This window comes from Canis lupus, chromosome 16 (assembly GCF_048164855.1).
Source record: "Canis lupus baileyi chromosome 16, mCanLup2.hap1, whole genome shotgun sequence".
NCBI lineage: Eukaryota > Metazoa > Chordata > Mammalia > Carnivora > Canidae > Canis > Canis lupus.
The window spans coordinates 11,693,727-11,711,270 of record NC_132853.1 but is presented as its reverse complement, the minus strand read 5'-3'; the positions used below and the strand labels follow the sequence as shown (position 1 = coordinate 11,711,270).

Here is a 17,544-nt window from a genome sequence, read left to right as displayed (position 1 = left end):
AATTCCAGTTGACCCTGAACAATCTGAGTTGGTACTGTTCAGACTCCCCTCCGCATGGGTGTTTTGCTGTAACGGTATTTCCCCATCTTTAGGATTTCATTTTTCCAGTAACGTTTTCTTTCCTCCAGCGGACTTTGCAGTAAGAGACAGTACGTTGTACATGCAGCACACCAAATAGGCGTTAATCGGCCGTGCACAATCCGCGAGGCTTCTGGTCAGCTGTGGGCTGCCACAATTAGCAGGTCAGAGTCACTCGTGGATTTTCCATGGCATCAGGGCCGCTCACCCTTGCCTCCTTCCAGCGTCAGCTGTGTTTCTCTAACAGATTGTGCTTACCTCACAGGACCACAAGGGTTTTTCCCCAACATTTTCTTCCAGATGTCTTGCAGCTTTGGGTTTTACTTTGCTCTGTGGCCCCGCTCTGGGTTAATTTTTGCATAAGGTGTGAGGTACGGGTCAAGCTTCTGTTGTCTCTTTCATGTGATGTCCAGTTTGTTTTCAAAGAAATTTAGAATATGAAAATAAAACCTGGGGGCGCCTGGGGGGCCCAGGCAGCGAAGCATCTGTCTTCGGCTCAGGTCAGGGTCCCGGGATCCTGGGGTCAAGTCCCATGTGGGGAGCCTGCTTCTCCCTCTCTCTCTCTACCCCCAACCCATGCATATGTACACACACTCTCTCTCTCTCAAATAGATAAAATTCAAAAAAAAAAACTTTTTAAAAATATAAGAAAAACCTTCTGATATTTACCCACATATTTGTTTTGTGTAGATTTAAGTTTCCACCTGGTATCATTTTTCTTCTGCTCAAAGAATTTCCTTTGACATTTCTCATGGTCCTGGTGACAGACCAGCAATGAATCCTGGAAACTCACAGAAAGGTCTTGCCCTAGTGACGTGGATTATCCGTGGGGTGAACCCCGTCCACTTCCACATGCGTGTCTGCCTGAGTCCCAGGCCGGAGCTCGCCTCCCGCTGTTAATGGACGCCTCTCCCTGGGTTCCCTCCTAGAAAATCGCAGGCCTCCGTGCTCTTCTGCAGTTCGCGGAGCTTCTCGGGCACTTGTGCGGATGCAGGCTTTTCTTCAGGTGACGTCATGCCCCGCTGCCCGGAGCTCCAATTGCTGTGCCTTTGTCCCTGAGGTCGCCGAGGCCTTGTTTGTTGAGTGAATCATTTCCATTGCTGTTTCTCCACGGTCACCCATCTTTTCCGCAGCTCCATTTGCTTCTTAGTGGCTGCCCACCTCCCCCTCATTGAGCTCCTTTCTGCATGATTCCACGGGTGTGGTCATGTTAGAGTCACCGGGTTACAGCCCCCGCCCCTGGCACCGTCCTGTACTCCCTCCATACATGGGAGCTTTATTCACCTTTTCTCGTGATCACTCTTTATATTTTATTGAAAGATTTTTTTTTTTCCTCCACATTGAGGTGACGGAGATGTTCCTCTCTGTGTTCCTTGAGAAAATCAACCACTTTGATTTGAAATCATTTTTTTTAATTGTTTTTTAATTTTTATTTATTTATGATAGTCATACAGAGAGAGAGAGAGGCGCAGAGACACAGGCAGAGGGAGAAGCAGGCTCCATGCACCGGGAGCCCGATGTGGGATTCGATCCCGGGTCTCCAGGATCGCGCCCTGGGCCAAAGGCAGGCGCCAAACCGCTGCGCCACCCAGGGATCCCTGAAATCATTTTAAATGTACAGAAACGTTTCTGGGTTGGGTACCCTCCTCTCAGACACGCTCATGGGTCATAATGTGCCAGTCACTCCACTGTTGCATTTCTCTTTTTATGGAGGGGAAGGGGGTAGGTTTGTGGGATTTTTGAACCATCCTAGAGCAGGCTGCAGAAAGTGAGCCCCATTGCCCCCCGGTGCTGGGCATTTCCTGCAAACGGACATTCTCTCTCACTTGAATGCAGTAGCACATTCAGAGCTGCGGAGGCTCTGCTGGGGTGTGGGGCTCCTCCCGTGCCTGGGGGACCTTTTGTCTCCTCGCTGTCCTGCAGCACTGCTGTGTCTCTGAGCCCATGCTCAGGCCAGGAGCACGCACAGTATTTGGTGGCAATCCCTTGTCCTCTCCTTAGTCTGGGACAGTTTCTTGCTCTCGGTCCTTTCCTGGGAGCACAGTTCACCTGTTCTGCAGAACGTCCCTCTGTTTGGGTTTGTCAGGTTTTGTTGTGTGACGGGGCTTAGGTTGTGCTTTTCAGCTGGAACTACAAGGAAGCCACTCTGGGTGCTTCCCAATATGTCCTATCAGGAGGCGCCTGGGACAGTCTGGCTTCTTGGTGATGACCGGTGACCCCTGCCAGCAAACGTTGTGCTTTTCCCTCTGTGGGAAGACACAGTGCATCACCCACACTTTTCACCCAGCAGTATTTTTTTTTTTTGAGATTTTATTTATTTATTCATGAGAGACACAGAGAGAGAGAGGCAGAGACACAGGCAGAGGGAGAAGCAGGCTCCCTGCAGGGAGCCTGATATGGGACTCGATCCTGGGACCCCGGGATCATGACCTAAGCTGATGCCAGATGCTCCACCACGGAGCCACCCGGGCATCCCCACCAGCAGTTTGAGCATCTGCCCAGGATTCCTGCTGGGATTGATGACAGCCCCGACGGTCGCAGAACGGTCACTCCCAGCTCCATCACCCGTCTGTTTGCTAGCTGACTGTCATCATCAGGGCACGGCTTCCCCACATCCTTCACTTGTTTATGTTGTGCCTTCATTTATTATTTATTTAGTTAGGATAGAGAGTTTTTAAAGCATTTCTCATATTGTCTTGTTCAGCAAATATTCCAGGACCCGGCTGCTCTTTCTTTCAGTGAGTGGGGAGTGGACGTCCAGGGGTGGCCTATGTGGTGCTCGGGGTGGCCCCGAGTTCAGGCTGCTATCTCCAAATCCAGTTCAACCCCAGGGTTTTCCCAGCCTCCCCTGCTTACGTCTGTTCTCCTCCTGACAGACAAGATTCTGACACTTCCGTTTCTGAACGAAAGGCTTGTGCATCTGCGGGACTTCTGGAATTGGCTTTTTAATGGGGTGGGATATGAGGCCCAAGATTTGCTTTTCTCCCCACCTGACTTTCCAGTGGGCCCGCCTCTTTTCATGGGGGAGAGATTGCCTCCTCCGACACCATCCTGCCGCGCCACCCCGTGTCGTATTCCAGAGGTGAGTGCGGTGCACGAGTGCACCTGAGTTCCACACCCCCCGCCCCCCGCCACCTCCACACTGCACACTGCACATGCACCTGCAGAAGGCCTGGTGCGCACCGCCCGCAGGACTGAGTAAGGTTCGGAAGGTCTGTTTCTTTGGTTCTGTCCCTACAGTTGCCCTGCCTTGCTGCTCCTTGCATGCCTTTTATGCCTTTTAGAGTCCTTTTGTCGAAAGCCACACAGAAATACCTGCTGGAACGTGGTTGGGATTTTGTCGACTCTGTCAGGCTTGGGGGTGCATGGAGATCCTACGGTGTTGAGTATTTCCCTCCACTTACTGACATCTTCGGGTTTTTCTTGGGGCTGTTGTATTGTCCTCCGCACATGTGTGTTGTTAGATTGACTCCTAGAAATTCATATTTTGTCTCTACATGGTTATCTAAGTTTCTTCTACTTTTTTATGGGTGTTGCTATCGTGTATAGAAACAAATTGAATTTATTATTTTAAAAAATATCTGGCCGCAGCCCACTTACATAATTCTGATAATTTGCCTACAGATTCTTTTGGATTTTCTCTGTGTGCAGCCATGGCATCTGCTAGCAGTGGCGGTTTTATTTCTATTCCTGACCATGCTACTTCCTTTCTGCCCGACTGTACTGCCCAGAGCTTCCGGCTCAGCCTGTCTCATCTCCAAATTCAGGAAGGGCTTTCAATATTTCATCTTTAAGTAGGATATTTGCTCTAGGCATTTGTGGTGTACTTTATGGGATTACGCACATTCTTTTGCTAGGTTCAGAGCATTTTGGTTTTGTTTTGTATTTTTTTTTCGTTAAGTACGTGTTGAATTTTAACAGAAGCCTTGTCTCTAAATATTAAAATGCTTGTATAGTTTTCCTCTTCTGCTCTCCTACTTTTCTGAAATACAGAGATAGCTTCTTTGAATATTCAAACAAAACCAAACCAAAAACTCGCGTTCTTGGAATATGTTCAGCCTCGTTGTGATTGAAACTCTGGATTCAGCTTCCTGATTTTTTTTCCCGTTTTGGGTGACTGTTCTGAGGTATGAGGCCCTCCCCAGGGCTGTCTCCTGGAAGGGGCATCGGGCAGAGGAGGCATGTGCAGGGCCAGGCGTCCAGCCGTTGGCAAATTGAGGGGAACCGCTGGCTCTGGTCGAAGCCTGGGCCAAGGACCTCGGGTGGCACCGGTCATCCTGAGCTGCACCCTCAACACCAGGCAACCTATTAGATGTGCTCTGGAGCACACGCGGTGTGGGCGCCTGTGTAGACACAGCCACATCGGAGCCGGCTTCAAACCCAGGGCCCAGAGGCTGACGTCAGTGCTGCGCGGTCAGGTCAGTTTGACAGGCTGCCACCAGTCGCAGGGGGCGTGTCATCTAAATCTCCTTGAGGTAGTGTCTCTTGTCTCTCTGTCAGGGTCTCTCTACCTTCTGAAATGAACTGAGAATTATTTCCTGCTTTCTTAATGACTATCCTTTCTCAGTAACTTGGTGTGACATAGGCTGTTTCTGACACGCTCACCGTTGCTCACAGGTCAATGTTTGCTGGCTGCATCTCGTCTTCTGACTTACTGGTGTCAGTTTGTCCCTGATATACCCTTAAGGTCCTCTTAATGTTGGTAGCAGGGGCATCACATTGTGTCGTGGGCAGATCCGTCCCCTTGTGAGTTCCCTGCAGCCCACGACCCTGGATGCCATGTATATCTTTAAAGGAAAAAAAGCAAAAATAAAGAAAGCTATGCACCCCAAGTGGCATATGGCCCAAGCAGCTTCTTTACATTGAAACTTTGCTGCCCTATGTCCTGTAGGATCCTGTGCGGTGTTCTTTTCGTTTTTGTTTTTGTTTTAAGATTTTATTTATTTATTCATGAGAGACAGAGAGAGAGGCAGAGACACAGGCAGAGGGAGAAGCAGGATCCCTGATGCGGGACTCAATCTCAGGACCTTGGGATCACACCCTGAGCTGAAGGCAGATGCTCAACCACGGAGCCACCCAGGTGTCCATTGTTGTAATTTCTGAATGAAATTCCCCAGGTCATAGAATATTCAGACAAGCTCATTGCTCTGGAGGCGGCAAGAATTACTTTATTCCCCAGCACATGTTCCGCATGCGCTGGAAAACATAATTGCGTCGTTCAGCTTAATAAACCATACCAGTAATTAATAATTGCACACTCCTTCGGGTTCGGCACTCTCTTCCTGTTGAGTTGGCCCTCTTACCATCCCAGCGTGTTCCACAACATGCCAGGAGCATCTGCGTGTTCCATTGGGGTGGACGTGCTAGGTCTGCATGTGGCTTTCGACCTTTCCTTGCCTCTTTTTCAGGTTGTCTCAGGTTTTGGTTTCTGATCCGGGCCTAACAAACCCCAATATCTTGTTGGAACCACAGTCTGGTTACATTTCATGAGGTTGGTGATAACTTTGGGTTTCTTCTCCCATCCTAGGATGTCCCGCCCGTCCCCACCAATCCGCTGCATTTCTCTTTTCCCTCTTTCTGGTTAATCAGCCGTTTGGTTCTATTTCCCCTTCTTTTACTCTAGGTTTGTACGTTGCTCTCTCCAGCATCTGTCCTGGCAACACTTCGCCTTCAAGGATCCCCAGGCCTCCCGTCCACGCACCTAATTCTGGGAGTGTTTTCAGGGCCTCCAGCCCTTCTGTGGGCGTGTCAGTAGTGGTGTTTAGACTTAACCCTGCACAGCCGGGACCTCTTGGTCACCGTGGCCTCCTGGGCTCCTGGGACATGGGTTGGGCTTTCCCCACATTCCATGTCACTTTCACTCTCTCTGGTGACTCTCCTATTTCCGTTTCCTTTCTCTGCTTCCATCTGGATTATTTCCCAGGTCAGAAGTCTCGTCACCTGCTCTGTGTCCTGTTATTTGACACAGATGTTGTGTCCAGGGTCCAAATCTTTGTATCAGTTCTGGTTTTCTGGTGAAGTTCTCCATTGTGTCCTTGCATTCCCGGCATGAATCGAGAGCAGTCGGTTCACGGGTGGCGGCTATTGTCTCGGACGGATCACCTGTGGGTCTGATCTCCTGTCTTTTTGTAAATTGGCTTTTTATCACTCATTTCCCCATGTTCCCGGTAGTTTATTAGTGAACGTTGGACAGTGTATGGAAACATCTGGAAGCTCCCACCAGTGCTACTCTGAAGAGGGTCTGTCCTTAGAGGCCTTGGGCTGGAGCTGGTGGGGTGCTTGGTGCCGGCGCTGCAGCCAGTTCTGGGGTTCCCTGCAGCACCTCCTGGCGGGCCCAAAAATCTGATATCTGTTTATCTTGTACAGGGACCAAATTCTTGACTTGTCTTTAGTTTGTTGGTTGTAGTTTTGAATCTGGTCCTGCACATGTGCTGCTTCATGATGGGAGGAAGTTGAAGGAAAGCCGGGCAGTCCCCCTGGCCATGGCTGCTCGGGGCAGCATGCTCCAGGGCCGTTGCCCCGCCTGTCTGGCCCCACAGCCACCATCCGCTCAGCTCGGGGTCTTGGCCCTGAAAGTCCAGCAGCTGATTCTGATGCAACTTCAGGAGTCGTTCCTGGTAGGCAACCACTCCTTCCTCGCCACACAGACAACCTTACAAGTTAAATGCATTTATTTCTAGTTAACATACACTCATAGTTTCATAGTTTCATACGCTCATCATCGTGAACAGTGTAGAAAGATCGTACTGGGGAAAGCTGTCCTTCCATCCGTCCCTCTGCCTCCCTCTTTCTCCCAGAGTTCCGGCGACCCAGCATTTCGTCTTCATATGGAACGTGTGTGCATTTTACATACACATGCTCCCAGGGCACACAGAACTCTGCTCTGTTTTCATGGCGACCAGTGTCACCTGGTGTCATGGGCTGTGATCCGTGCAGAGTGGATAGGGAGGCTGCATACATCTCGTGGCCAGCGCCAGACGAGTCCCAGGAGCCGACGGAGGGACAGAGAGGAATATAGTCAGGTCGGCAGTGAGAACGGCCACCAGATTTGCTGGGACCTCAGCTGCAGACTTCACAGGGTCCCCCAGGGCTAGACTCCAATGCTAGACACAAAAACAGCAGAGCCCTTGGGCTCCAGGGCAGCAGAATCGGTGACAGGATTGACTGGGGTGGGCTGGGTTGGACGGGGAGATCCCCAGAGCAGGTTTCGAACGTTCTGAGCTGGGACCCAGGGGGTCAGGGGCACGGCCAGGGGCACGGCTCAGGGCTGCACTGGGTGCTGTTGGGGGCCGAGCTGTCACGGCTCTGCATCTCCCCTGCAGCTGCACCTTTCTGAGCACAAGGACACCGAGGCCCACCGTCTCCCTTTCTGTCTTGACTCCCAGGGCTCCGGGCAGTGGGGTTTGCACACATATCCTCCCTGCGTCCAGCCTCTTGTTTGTTCACAACCACCTGTATTTTTTTTCTGGGCTTTCCCCACCACACTTGTCCTTTTACGCTCAGTGTGTTGCATGTGGTGGGTTCTGAGATGCGCTCTGCCCTTGCCCTTGAGTGTCCATGAGATGGGGTGCACCTTGCCTTCGGTGGGGACCTGGCTACACTGGTGGCACGTCTGTCTTTCTCCACAGTGAAGAATGGCCATCGGTGCTGTCACCCTGCCTCTGATCCCTGCCCCCCCTCCCCCAGGCCCACACACACCTTTAGGAAGCACCACCTGCGCTATTCCCGGGATGCTGACACCGCTGTGCTCAGAGGCACGGACACCCTTCCCGGGTGTGGCCCTTCCTGAACTGCTGGTCTGCCTGGTGCTGAGCCTGCAGATGCAGGGAAGGGGCGGGCAGCCTGGACGCAGGGGTGCTGTGGTGGGTGTTCACGCAGAGCAGCTCTGTCACCCATCCACGCTGCTCCCCACACTCACCCCCACGCCGTCCCCCGGCAACCACTGACCTGTCCCCACAGTATCATCTTAGGGACTGTGTCCTATGAAGGAGGTCATCCGGCATATCACGTGTGCGACTGGCCCCTTCTATCCCACCGCTGAGCCTGACATTCCCTGAGCCGAGCAGCTGTTGGTGCTGATGAGTGTGCTGCAGTGACCTGTGTGCGGGTGCCTGGGCCGTGTGTCCACTGCCGTGGCAGGGCGTGGGGCTGTGTCCTGGTTGGGGCATGTGTGAGCAGAGCTGGCATGCACATCCTTGCTCAGGGCCTGTGTGAACTGTCTCCATCTCCCGTTTCTCCTTGGGGAGGCAGTCCCCGGGCTGGGGTTGCTGGCTCCCTGGGGGACGCACAGCTGTGTCCCTGTGTGCGCGTGCCCTCAGCATGCCTGGGGTTGGCAGGCTCAGCTGTTCCATAGGTGTGAAGTGGGGTTTTACGTCGTCCTATGTTCTTTTTTTTATATATTCCTTTTTTTTAAATTTTTTAATTTATTTATGATAGAGAGAGAGAGAGACAGAGAGAGAGAGGCAGAGACACAGGCAGAGGGAGAAGCAGGCTCCATGCACCGGGAGCCCGATGTGGGATTTGATCCCAGGACTCCAGGATCGCGCCCTGGGCCAAAGGCAGGCGCCAAACCGCTGCGCCACCCAGGGATCCCTACGTCCTATGTTCTAACAGCTAATGATGTTCAGCATCTTTTTGTGTGCTAATTTGCCATCTGTACGCTCTCTGGCCAAGTGTCTTCAGATCTTTTGCCCATTTTAAACACCGAGTTGTCCCTTTTCTTGCTGTTGAGTTCTGAGAGTTTGCCCTGGGTTTTCCATACACATCCCGGGTCCAGGGTGCAGTCTGTGGGCCACTCCTCCAGCCGGGGCAGGCTTGCCTGTCCTTTCACACACCGGAGGTTTGCGTTTTGATGAAGTCAATTGATCCATTGGGGGGCTTGTGCTTTTGGGGGTCAAGTCTAAACTTTTAGCTGAACCCCAAGACCACAAAGATTCTCTTGCAAAAGTTTTACGCTTTTGTGTTTTACGTTACGTCCATGATCCACTTTTATTCATTTTTGTGTGAGGTGAGAGGTTTTGGATCAAGGGTGGTTTGGTTTTGGTATTTGCCCGTGCACGTCCAGTTCCTGGGTGCTGCGTGTTGGAAGAGCTGACCCTCCCCACACTGGGCTGAGGGACCCCTTGTCACACATCCACTGCGTGTGTTTGTGCGGGTCTGTCTCTGGGCTGTGGACTGGGCGTCCCCCCGCTGGCATGCACGAATCTCGCTGGCTTGGCTACGTTACCTTACAGTAAGTCACAGATCGATGCCGTCATGTAGCATTTCTCTTTCCATTTGGTTTTAAGTTGTATTTTCCTAAATAATCAGGACAAGGGTTTTGTTCTCTTATTCTGCCGTTTTGATGAGTGGCGTGTGATTTTGTAGAATGGGAGGCCCTTCTCTGTGTCCCCTCCTCCACACCCCACCTTAGCAGGCTTGGTCACCTACTGTGGCTGCTCACACTGGTGGGGGCTCCCTACCGAGGTGGGGCTGCCTATGTGTCTCTGAGGTGCACCTGCATCTGGAAACAGGAACAGAGTGTCACCCCCCACCCCAGGCCCTGGGACATGTAGCACCCTGTGGGCTGGGGCTTGGAATGTTTACTTGGGCAGAGGGTCTGGCGCCTTCTCCAGATTCCCAGTCAGTGGGCCATGGGAAGCTGAGAAAGTGCAGTAGTGGAGGCCAGCGACCCTCCAGGGCCCCCGTGGACCTGCTTCATTTGCTCTGCCCTCATTGGTTCTTTCCACCGGTTTTACTGAGATTGAGCGATGAATCTCACGGCTTGGCCTTAGATGTGCCTACGCATGCCACCAGATGAGGACCACCTAGCGTCTCCCACAGATACCATCCATCCTTTCAAGAGGATTGTTTTATCACTGGAATGTGCATAACCTAGGATTCCCCATGGGGCTCATCTCCCACAGCACAATGTCCCCAAGGGCCCAATCCTTCCGCATCGGCTGGACTCCCACAGCGTCACCGAGTCAGGGAGCAGTTGGGGTCCTCGTTGGTGTCCCAAGTCCCTGCAGGGTCCATCCTTGCGTGTGATCATGGCTGTCTTTGTCCAGGGATCTGAGGGACACTGTTGGTCTGTCCTTGGTTGCTGCCCTTTGGCCCAGATCAGCTACTGTTCCAGATCTTTCCATAGAGGCCTTTTGGACCCAGACTCACCTTTCCTGTATCAAAAGCGATGACTCCCCTCTTGGTACAAACAGCTCACTGCTCTTTCATGTGGTTTTTCCCCCAATTCCATGGTGCCAAAATATTTGGAGCCCATAGTCCTGGAGGCATTAAAAACGAGGCCGTTGATGGCGAAGGTGGAAGTTCCTGCCCACAGCCTACTGAGTGGCCTTCCAGCATACCTGCAGTCAGGGCCCCAAAGGCCACAGGGATGCGCAAGGGGCCACACGTCCCCATGCCCCCCACATCCCCATGCCAGTACCCCCATGCCACCTGCACCTATGTCCCATACCCTCATGCCCCTGTAACCCTCACACCCCTATGCCCCCTGCACCTGTGCCCCACACCCCTCGTGTCCCCTGTACACCCTCTCCCAGGTCTCCAGACCTGGAGAGCCTCCCCCTCTGCTCCCTGGAAGCAGGAGCCCTTGACGCTCAGCGGTGGGCTGCAGCGGCAGTGGCTGGAGATCTAGGGCCAGGGAAGGGGCGGGGAGGGAATTCGGAGCACCTTTCCAGATGAGCCACCACTCGGGTTCGGGTATTTTTAGCTGGCGCAGTATCCGGCTCACAGCAGAGCAGAAATAGATGAGGCTCTTTTGGATGTTCTGGATCTGCCTGTCTCTAGCTCTCAGAGCCGGGCTGGGGCTGGGGGGTTGAGGGGCTGAGGGGCAGGCGTGCGGAGCGCAAACAACTTCTGCTGTTTAGAGAAACACGGCAGGACGTGTCGTGGATGGCGTTATTTCTGCTGGTGAGCACTCTTTATGTAAATGCCACGGCGCCGGCGTTGGCGCTACGTCTGCGTGTGTAATCACAGCCGGCCGTGTGGGGGGCGCGGGCGGGTAATTATGTTTTAAAATATCATCCGGGTTGTTTTCCTCTGCTCCCTGAGCCCCCGGGTGTTCCAGGTTTGGAAGATTCTCTGTTGCTCTCTGCTGATCCGCCCGCCCGCCCGTCCGCATGCCCCACACGTACCTGGTGGGAGGTGCCGCCCTCTGACTTGTGCCCTGACCTGGGGCAGGGTGGATGGGCAGGGCAGGTCGTCCTCACCCCGAGCCCAGCCACCTGCTTCTCTGGAGGGGCTGTCCTGGGGGCTGGGTGGCCCCTGCTGCTCCCCTTCAGGAGCTTGAAGCTACTCCAGAGTCTAGAGTGGCTACTCCAGAGTGGGGAGTATCTGCCCAGGACCCTTCCTTGCCCCCCCTCCCTCCTGAAGCCCCTTTGCAGCATCCCCCACGTCGCTTCCCCAGGCCTGTGGCCTTCCCACCCTCAGTGCCCACAGGGTTGCAGTGCAGAGAGGACAGGACCACTGTCCCAGGGCACCTGCCCTGAGCCTGATGGATGGAGATCAGGTTCCCATAGCCAGGCCCTGCCTAGAGGGGAGGTCGGAGGGTGGGGGCCTCCAGGCAGCACAGGGAAAGGGGGCAGTGGCCACCTCCATGTCCATGGCTGGCTGCTCTTATGCTCCCATGTGGCTTAGGGACGTCAGAGGGGGCCTTAGCCCCTGCCTTGTCAGAGTGCCAGAGTAGGTACATTCAAGGGTCCCTGACTGTCCGCTGGCAGTGGTTTCTCAGAAACATTCCCAGGCAGGCTGGAGGGTCAGGAACACCACATGTGCCACTGCCCGGCTCAACCACTGTCAGGTGTTTGTTTGTTTGTTTATTTATTTATTGCCGTCAGGTATTTATAGAGCAGTGTCTCGTCCAGGCAACACGCTGCTCCCTCTGGGGAAGTGCCCCGCCTGTGGGATGGGGCTGCTGGGAGCCATCAGGCTAGGGGCACAGTGCTCCCAGCCTGCACTCCATCCGGTGGAGGTGCTGCTCCACTGGTTCATCAGACCACGGGTCCAGCCAGGCCACCTTCTGTTCAGCCTCCCTGTGTGCACTGTCCCCCTTCCTGCCTCGTCTGCAGGCCTCTGTGTGCTGGATGCCTCCCGGGAGTCTCCTGGGCCCTCACAACTTGTTCCAGGTCGGGGTGGCATCCTTCCCCTGCCTTCTTCTATTCGCTTACTTGCTCTGGTCCTCCCTGCAGAGGTCAGGACCAGGTGGGCAGGGAGAGAGGACAGAGGGTGGGTATGGAGCAGTGCAGCCCGCTGTGCAGGGTGGGCATGGAGCAGGCCTGACGTGGGCCTGTGTGGACAGGAGGGGCATTCTCGAACTCCATCCCTGTCCTGGCCTGAGAACACCCCTAACTAGATCGGGTCTGTGTCCACAGTACAAGAGAAGCCAGAGCCCGTGCCACTGGAGAGCCGCTCGTGTGTCCTCATCCGCCGTGACCTGGTGGCACTGCCCGCCAGCCTCATCAGCCAGATTGGGTACCGCTGCCACCCCAAGCTCTACTCAGAAGGGGACCCTGGCGAGAAGCTGGAGCTGGTGGCAGGTGAAGTGTCTCTCCCCACCCTGTCTATTGTATGCAAATGCCCTCTTATTGTTTTTTTTCTTCAGAGCTGTGAACAATGTACTCATCACTAATCACTCAAAAAAAAAAAAAAAGAAGATAGAACATCTTAAATTTCCTCTAATTTCCTTTTAGAAGAATGTGTCATTAAGAGGAGTTATTCAATTGAATTAATTCAGCATTTTAATTGAATCCCCTGGGCTGGCCACGCATCAGATTGGCAGGGGCTGCAGTCACGATAGTGTTTTAATTTAGGTGGCAGATAAATCCAAATGGGATGCGGTGCGCCAGCCCCTCCTGCAGCCCCCAGAGTGTCCTATGGCGGCGTGGAGGGTAACCACCAAGGTCCTAAATGTGGCTCCGAGTCAGAAATGGAATTCTGTGAAAACAAACAGTCCAAAAGCCCATTAGGGCCAGGTGCCTTTGTGAGGAATACTCCCCTTTCCAGTGTGGGGCTTCGTCAGACCTTGCAGCCTCTGGCAGATTTTTAAGGCTATTCTCGGGAAAGTTGCCACTGCTGTGACCCAAGCTGGTCCCAGGGTCACCAGAGGAGCCCCCACGGGGTGGCCAGGACCCACGGCCCTGTCCCTCCTCCTCGGTGCTGGCGTGCACCCTGTGTGAGGCTCTGGGTACACCCCCAAGCCCTGTTTGGGGCTCCTGATCGCCACCCCCAGGGCAGCACTTTGGGGTTCTTCCTGGCCGTCCCTCCGCTGGGAGCCACGGTCCCAGATGGTGGCTTCAGAGCAGGGCAGAGAGGGACAGCTTCACCTTCGAATTGCCGGAAGAGTGGCTTCCTGTCTGTCGGGGTCTGGGGTTGGGAGGGGCGAGGGCTGGCTACCTTGTCTGGCCCTACCCACAGCTGGATGTCAGGTTGCCAGGCCCCACTGTGCCCCAGCCCCCATACGGGTTTCCCCACACAGGGAGTGTCTAGTCCGTGTGGCTCAGGGCGACCTGCTCTGCAGATGTGACCAGGCGGGGGCCTCGGGGACACTTGATATGCCGTGGCCCAGCATGGTCAGAACACACTGACCGGCGCCCCGGCGGTGGTCTCCATCCACAGCCATGTGCTCATTTGGGCAGTGACGTGGCTCACAGGGGAAGCTGGCCCTGAGGCACTGAGCCAGGGCCCCCACAGGCCTGAGCACCTCCCTGCACCTTCCCACTGTGCTTCCCCACTCCTATATTCTGTCCTGACGAGATTCAGAACATGGTCTGTGACAACGGGGGTCATGGTGGACGCCTGAAGGAGACGGTGGGGAGGGCCCGAGGACCCTGTGCATGTGCCCTTTGGTGTTTGCCACGCCGTTGTCCAGAGTCGGGGGCACCGTCTGGCGCCTACAGACTCTTTTTTCCTTTTTTTTTTTTTAATAATAAATTTATTTTTTATTGGTGTTCAATTTGCCAACATACAGAATAACACCCAGTGCTCATCCCGTCAAGTGCCCCCCGACGCTCTTTTTTCCTTGAGGAGTGTCCGGCCCAACAGAGGCCACCCCACACCAGCGACTGGCCCCAGGTGCGGTCCCCCCGCTAGCTCGGGCCTTCATGTTTCCAGGCCCCACAGGGCACCCGGGCCTGGCCAGGCTTCCTCAGGGTCGGCAGCTCTGTGGGCTCCCCACTGATGCTGGGCTTATCGCCTCTGTGGTTCCAGCTCCCCAGCACAGACCAAAGTGCTTTGGTTTGGGTGATGGATGGAGAGGCAAGGAGTATTTCTGACCCAGGACCAAGCACGGAATTCCCTTGGGGCTGGAAGGGCATCTGGGGACAGCTCTCCAAGGACCAGGCTGCCTCCTCCAGGGGACAAGGCCTCAGCACAGCAAGGAAGGCCTGCAGCAACGTCCCCAGCCTTGTGGGGTCCTGGGCCCGGGCGAGGGCCTGCCCAGTGCTGCATGCAGACGTCAGGGTGCCCTCTGCCCCACCATGCACCCACTCTGGCCCCTGCAGCCGCCTGGGAAGCTCATGGTCATCCCGGGTTGTGGGTGGCAAGGCCAAGGGCCTGACCCTTTTCTGTCTGGTGTTCACAGGCTCCGGAGTCTACATCACACGCGGCCAGCTGATGAACTGCCACCTATGTGCAGGGGTGAAGCACAAGGTCCTGCTGCGGCGGCTCCTCGCCACCTTCTTTGACAGGTGGGTCCCTGAGCAGGTGCAGAAGCTTCTAGGGTCTCCTCTGGCCGTGAGCTCACTGAGCTATGCGTTTACGGCACCCCACCTTCCCAAGGTCTCGCCATGGTGTCCGCCCGTGCCAGGGGGCACATCACTCCAACAGGACCTGGGCCTGGGGAGCAGCCTGGCTCCTGGCTGTGGACCACCCCCCACTTGGCCCCCCACCCCTGGCGGGCCGTGGCCTCATGAGTGGGTCAGAGGGGTCCCTTCCTCCTTCCTCCACACCGCAACCCCTGGAGTACAAGGGGGAGGCCAGGTGGGATTCCAGGTGGGCCAGCCCCGTTCCTGTGGCACCCTGGCCAGCTGGCCTCACTGCCCTCCCACCGCACCCTTCTAGGAACACTCTGGCCAACAGCTGTGGCACTGGTATCCGCTCATCCACTAGTGACCCCAGCCGCAAGCCTCTGGACAGCCGGGTTCTGAATGCTGTGAAACGTAAGTGGACCGGGGTCTCCCGAGTGGGGCGGAGGAGCGCTGGGGGCCCAGGACCGCGGCTTGGGCAGGCGGCCTCTCCCTGGCGCCAAGCCGGCCCTGCAGGGCTGGAAGGGAGAGAGAAATGAGCAGCTCTCAGGAGCCAGGTCTCGAGGTGCTAACATTCTTGGTTCGTTTCCAAGCATGATGGATTCAGCTGTGTGCGAAACTATTTTAATATGTGAAATAGATCTAATTTTCCTTTTTGAACAAAACCCCTTATTTACATTTCGAGGTTATTTTGAGCCTTTGCCATCTGCTCGCCGGCTTCTGCCTCCCGCTCCTGGGCGCGTGGGGGTGGAGCCCGGTCCATCTCCGCAGCCAACTGCTGCCCCCCACCTCAGCACCCCCCAGACCACAGGACCCCTGGCCCCCCCCGGCCACACCGGCCATCAGCAGGCCCTCCCATGGCTATCTGCTCGCGCAACAGTGTCTTACTTCCTTGCTTGAAAAACACGTCTTGTGAGACTAATTCTGTGTTAGAGCAAAGAGAGACCTTTGTGGTCGGTAATTACGGCCCAAAGCCAGCGTGCCAGCCAGCCCTGGGAAGAGGCCCGGGGAGTGTGTGTCTGATGCTGGCGTGAGGGTCTTGTGTGGGGACATGTGTCAGGCTCCCAGGCTGCTTGCAGAGCTGGGTCCTGTGGCTCCCGATTGGGGAAGGAGAGGCTGCATTGTCATTAACGTTGGCGGTGCCCAGATGGCCCTGCTGCTTCCGCCAGGTTGGGGGCTGGGCCCTGACGGGTGTTGATCGGCTTCCACTGCGCTTCTTGTCCAGCCTATGAGGAAGAGCCTCTGCTGAGGCCCCTTGAGGCCTGAGCCTGGGCGTGGGCAGGTGCCCCGGGCTGCCTGACCTTCAAGCTTGTCTCAGCAGGCCCTGGTGCCAAGGTTGGGGGTTCAGAGCAGAGAGGTGAGGCCTGGAGATGCTAAGGACCTGCACAAGGCCACACAGCCAGCTGGTGCTCAAGGAGAGGCCCCGGCCTGTGCCCTGCCGCTGGCCTGCCCCTCCTCCCCTGACATTCGGCCGGAGGGAGGAGAGTGACCACTGGTCTTCAGGCTGAGGCCAGGAGGGCCCTGGGTGGCCACATGGCCTCTGGTACCAGTGGGCGGCAGGGAGGAGAACCGTGTGCAGGCCTGGGAGGGACGTGAGCACCGTGACCCCAAGGCTCGTCCGGGGCCCCTCGCCACTGATGCCCGCCTCCTGGCGCCCTGTGCTTGCAGTGTACTGCCAGAACTTCGCCCCCAGCTTCAAGGAGAGCGAGATGAACGTCATCGCGGCGGACATGTGCACCAACGCCCGCCGTGTCCGCAAGCGCTGGCTGCCCAAGATCAAGTCCATGCTGCCCGAGGGCGTGGAGATGTACCGCACGGTCATGGGCTCCTCGGCCGCCGGTGTGCCTCTCGACCCCGACTTCCCGCCCGCCACAGCGCAGGTGTTCGAGCAGCGCATCTACGCGGAGCGGCGGGGCGATGCGGCCACCATCGTGGCTCTGAGGACTGACGCCGTGAATGTCGACCTGAGCGCCGCCGCCAACCCCACGTTTGATGCGGGCGAGGAGGCGGATGGGGCCGGCTCGGTCATCCAGGAGGTGGCAGCACCCGAGCCGCCGCCCACTGGCGCCCAGAGCCCCCCGCAGCCCTTTGAGCAGGGCAGCGCCAGCTCCAGCCGGCCGCAGACGCCCGCCGCCACCCGGAGACAGGAGCCATCGTACGCAGGGGCCTTGTAGAGAGCCGCCGGGAGCCTCGCGGGACCGGTACTAAAGCTGCTTGCATGCGTTACTAATACAAACAAATGTGATCAAGCCACTTACCTACGGAACTGCTACTGTTGCCTGAAAAAAATGTGATTTTTATTCTGCTTGTATTTAAAGTTTATGAAGGAAACAAATGCATTCGTTATACTGTAAAGGATCAGTCCACTGGTGACCTAGTTGCGAGGAAGGTCCCAGGGCTCCTTTGGTATCCGCGAGGTTCGTCTCCAGGCTGTGGGCCCCTGACCCTGCTCCAGGAGGGGCGAGAGCCTGTGGCCCCGGGGCCTGGGAGTCCAAGTGGGGGCCTATGGCGGGGCACGCGTCTCCTGACACTTGTTGCTCACCCGGCGGGGGAACCCCACCCACCCCTCTGAGGCCAGGGGCCAGGGCTGGGCCCCCAAGGGCCAAACTCCTCTTATTTTCCCTCTTCCTGAGACTCGGGGGTCAGGCCTGCCGGGTCCTCTGTGTGCGTGGGGTGCAGGAGCGCGTGTGTGAGTGTGCGTGTGTGTTTGAGTGTGTGTGTGGGGGTA

General features: G+C 55.9%; 1 protein-coding gene across 3 annotated transcripts in view; it reads left to right on the top strand.

Moving 5' to 3' along the window:
• The window catches only part of NACC2 (NACC family member 2), a 63,221-nt gene extending 46,105 nt beyond the window's left edge, over nucleotides 1-17,116 (top strand). For all 3 annotated transcript variants that reach the window (XM_072778656.1, XM_072778654.1, XM_072778655.1), the window contains 4 exons: nucleotides 12,447-12,611; nucleotides 14,654-14,759; nucleotides 15,133-15,230; nucleotides 16,485-17,116. In XM_072778656.1, the coding sequence (XP_072634757.1) occupies nucleotides 12,447-12,611; nucleotides 14,654-14,759; nucleotides 15,133-15,230; nucleotides 16,485-16,990 (875 nt within the window). In that variant the 3' untranslated portion in view covers nucleotides 16,991-17,116. The remainder of the gene's footprint in view (nucleotides 1-12,446; nucleotides 12,612-14,653; nucleotides 14,760-15,132; nucleotides 15,231-16,484) is intronic.
• Nucleotides 17,117-17,544: the final 428 nt, after the last annotated feature.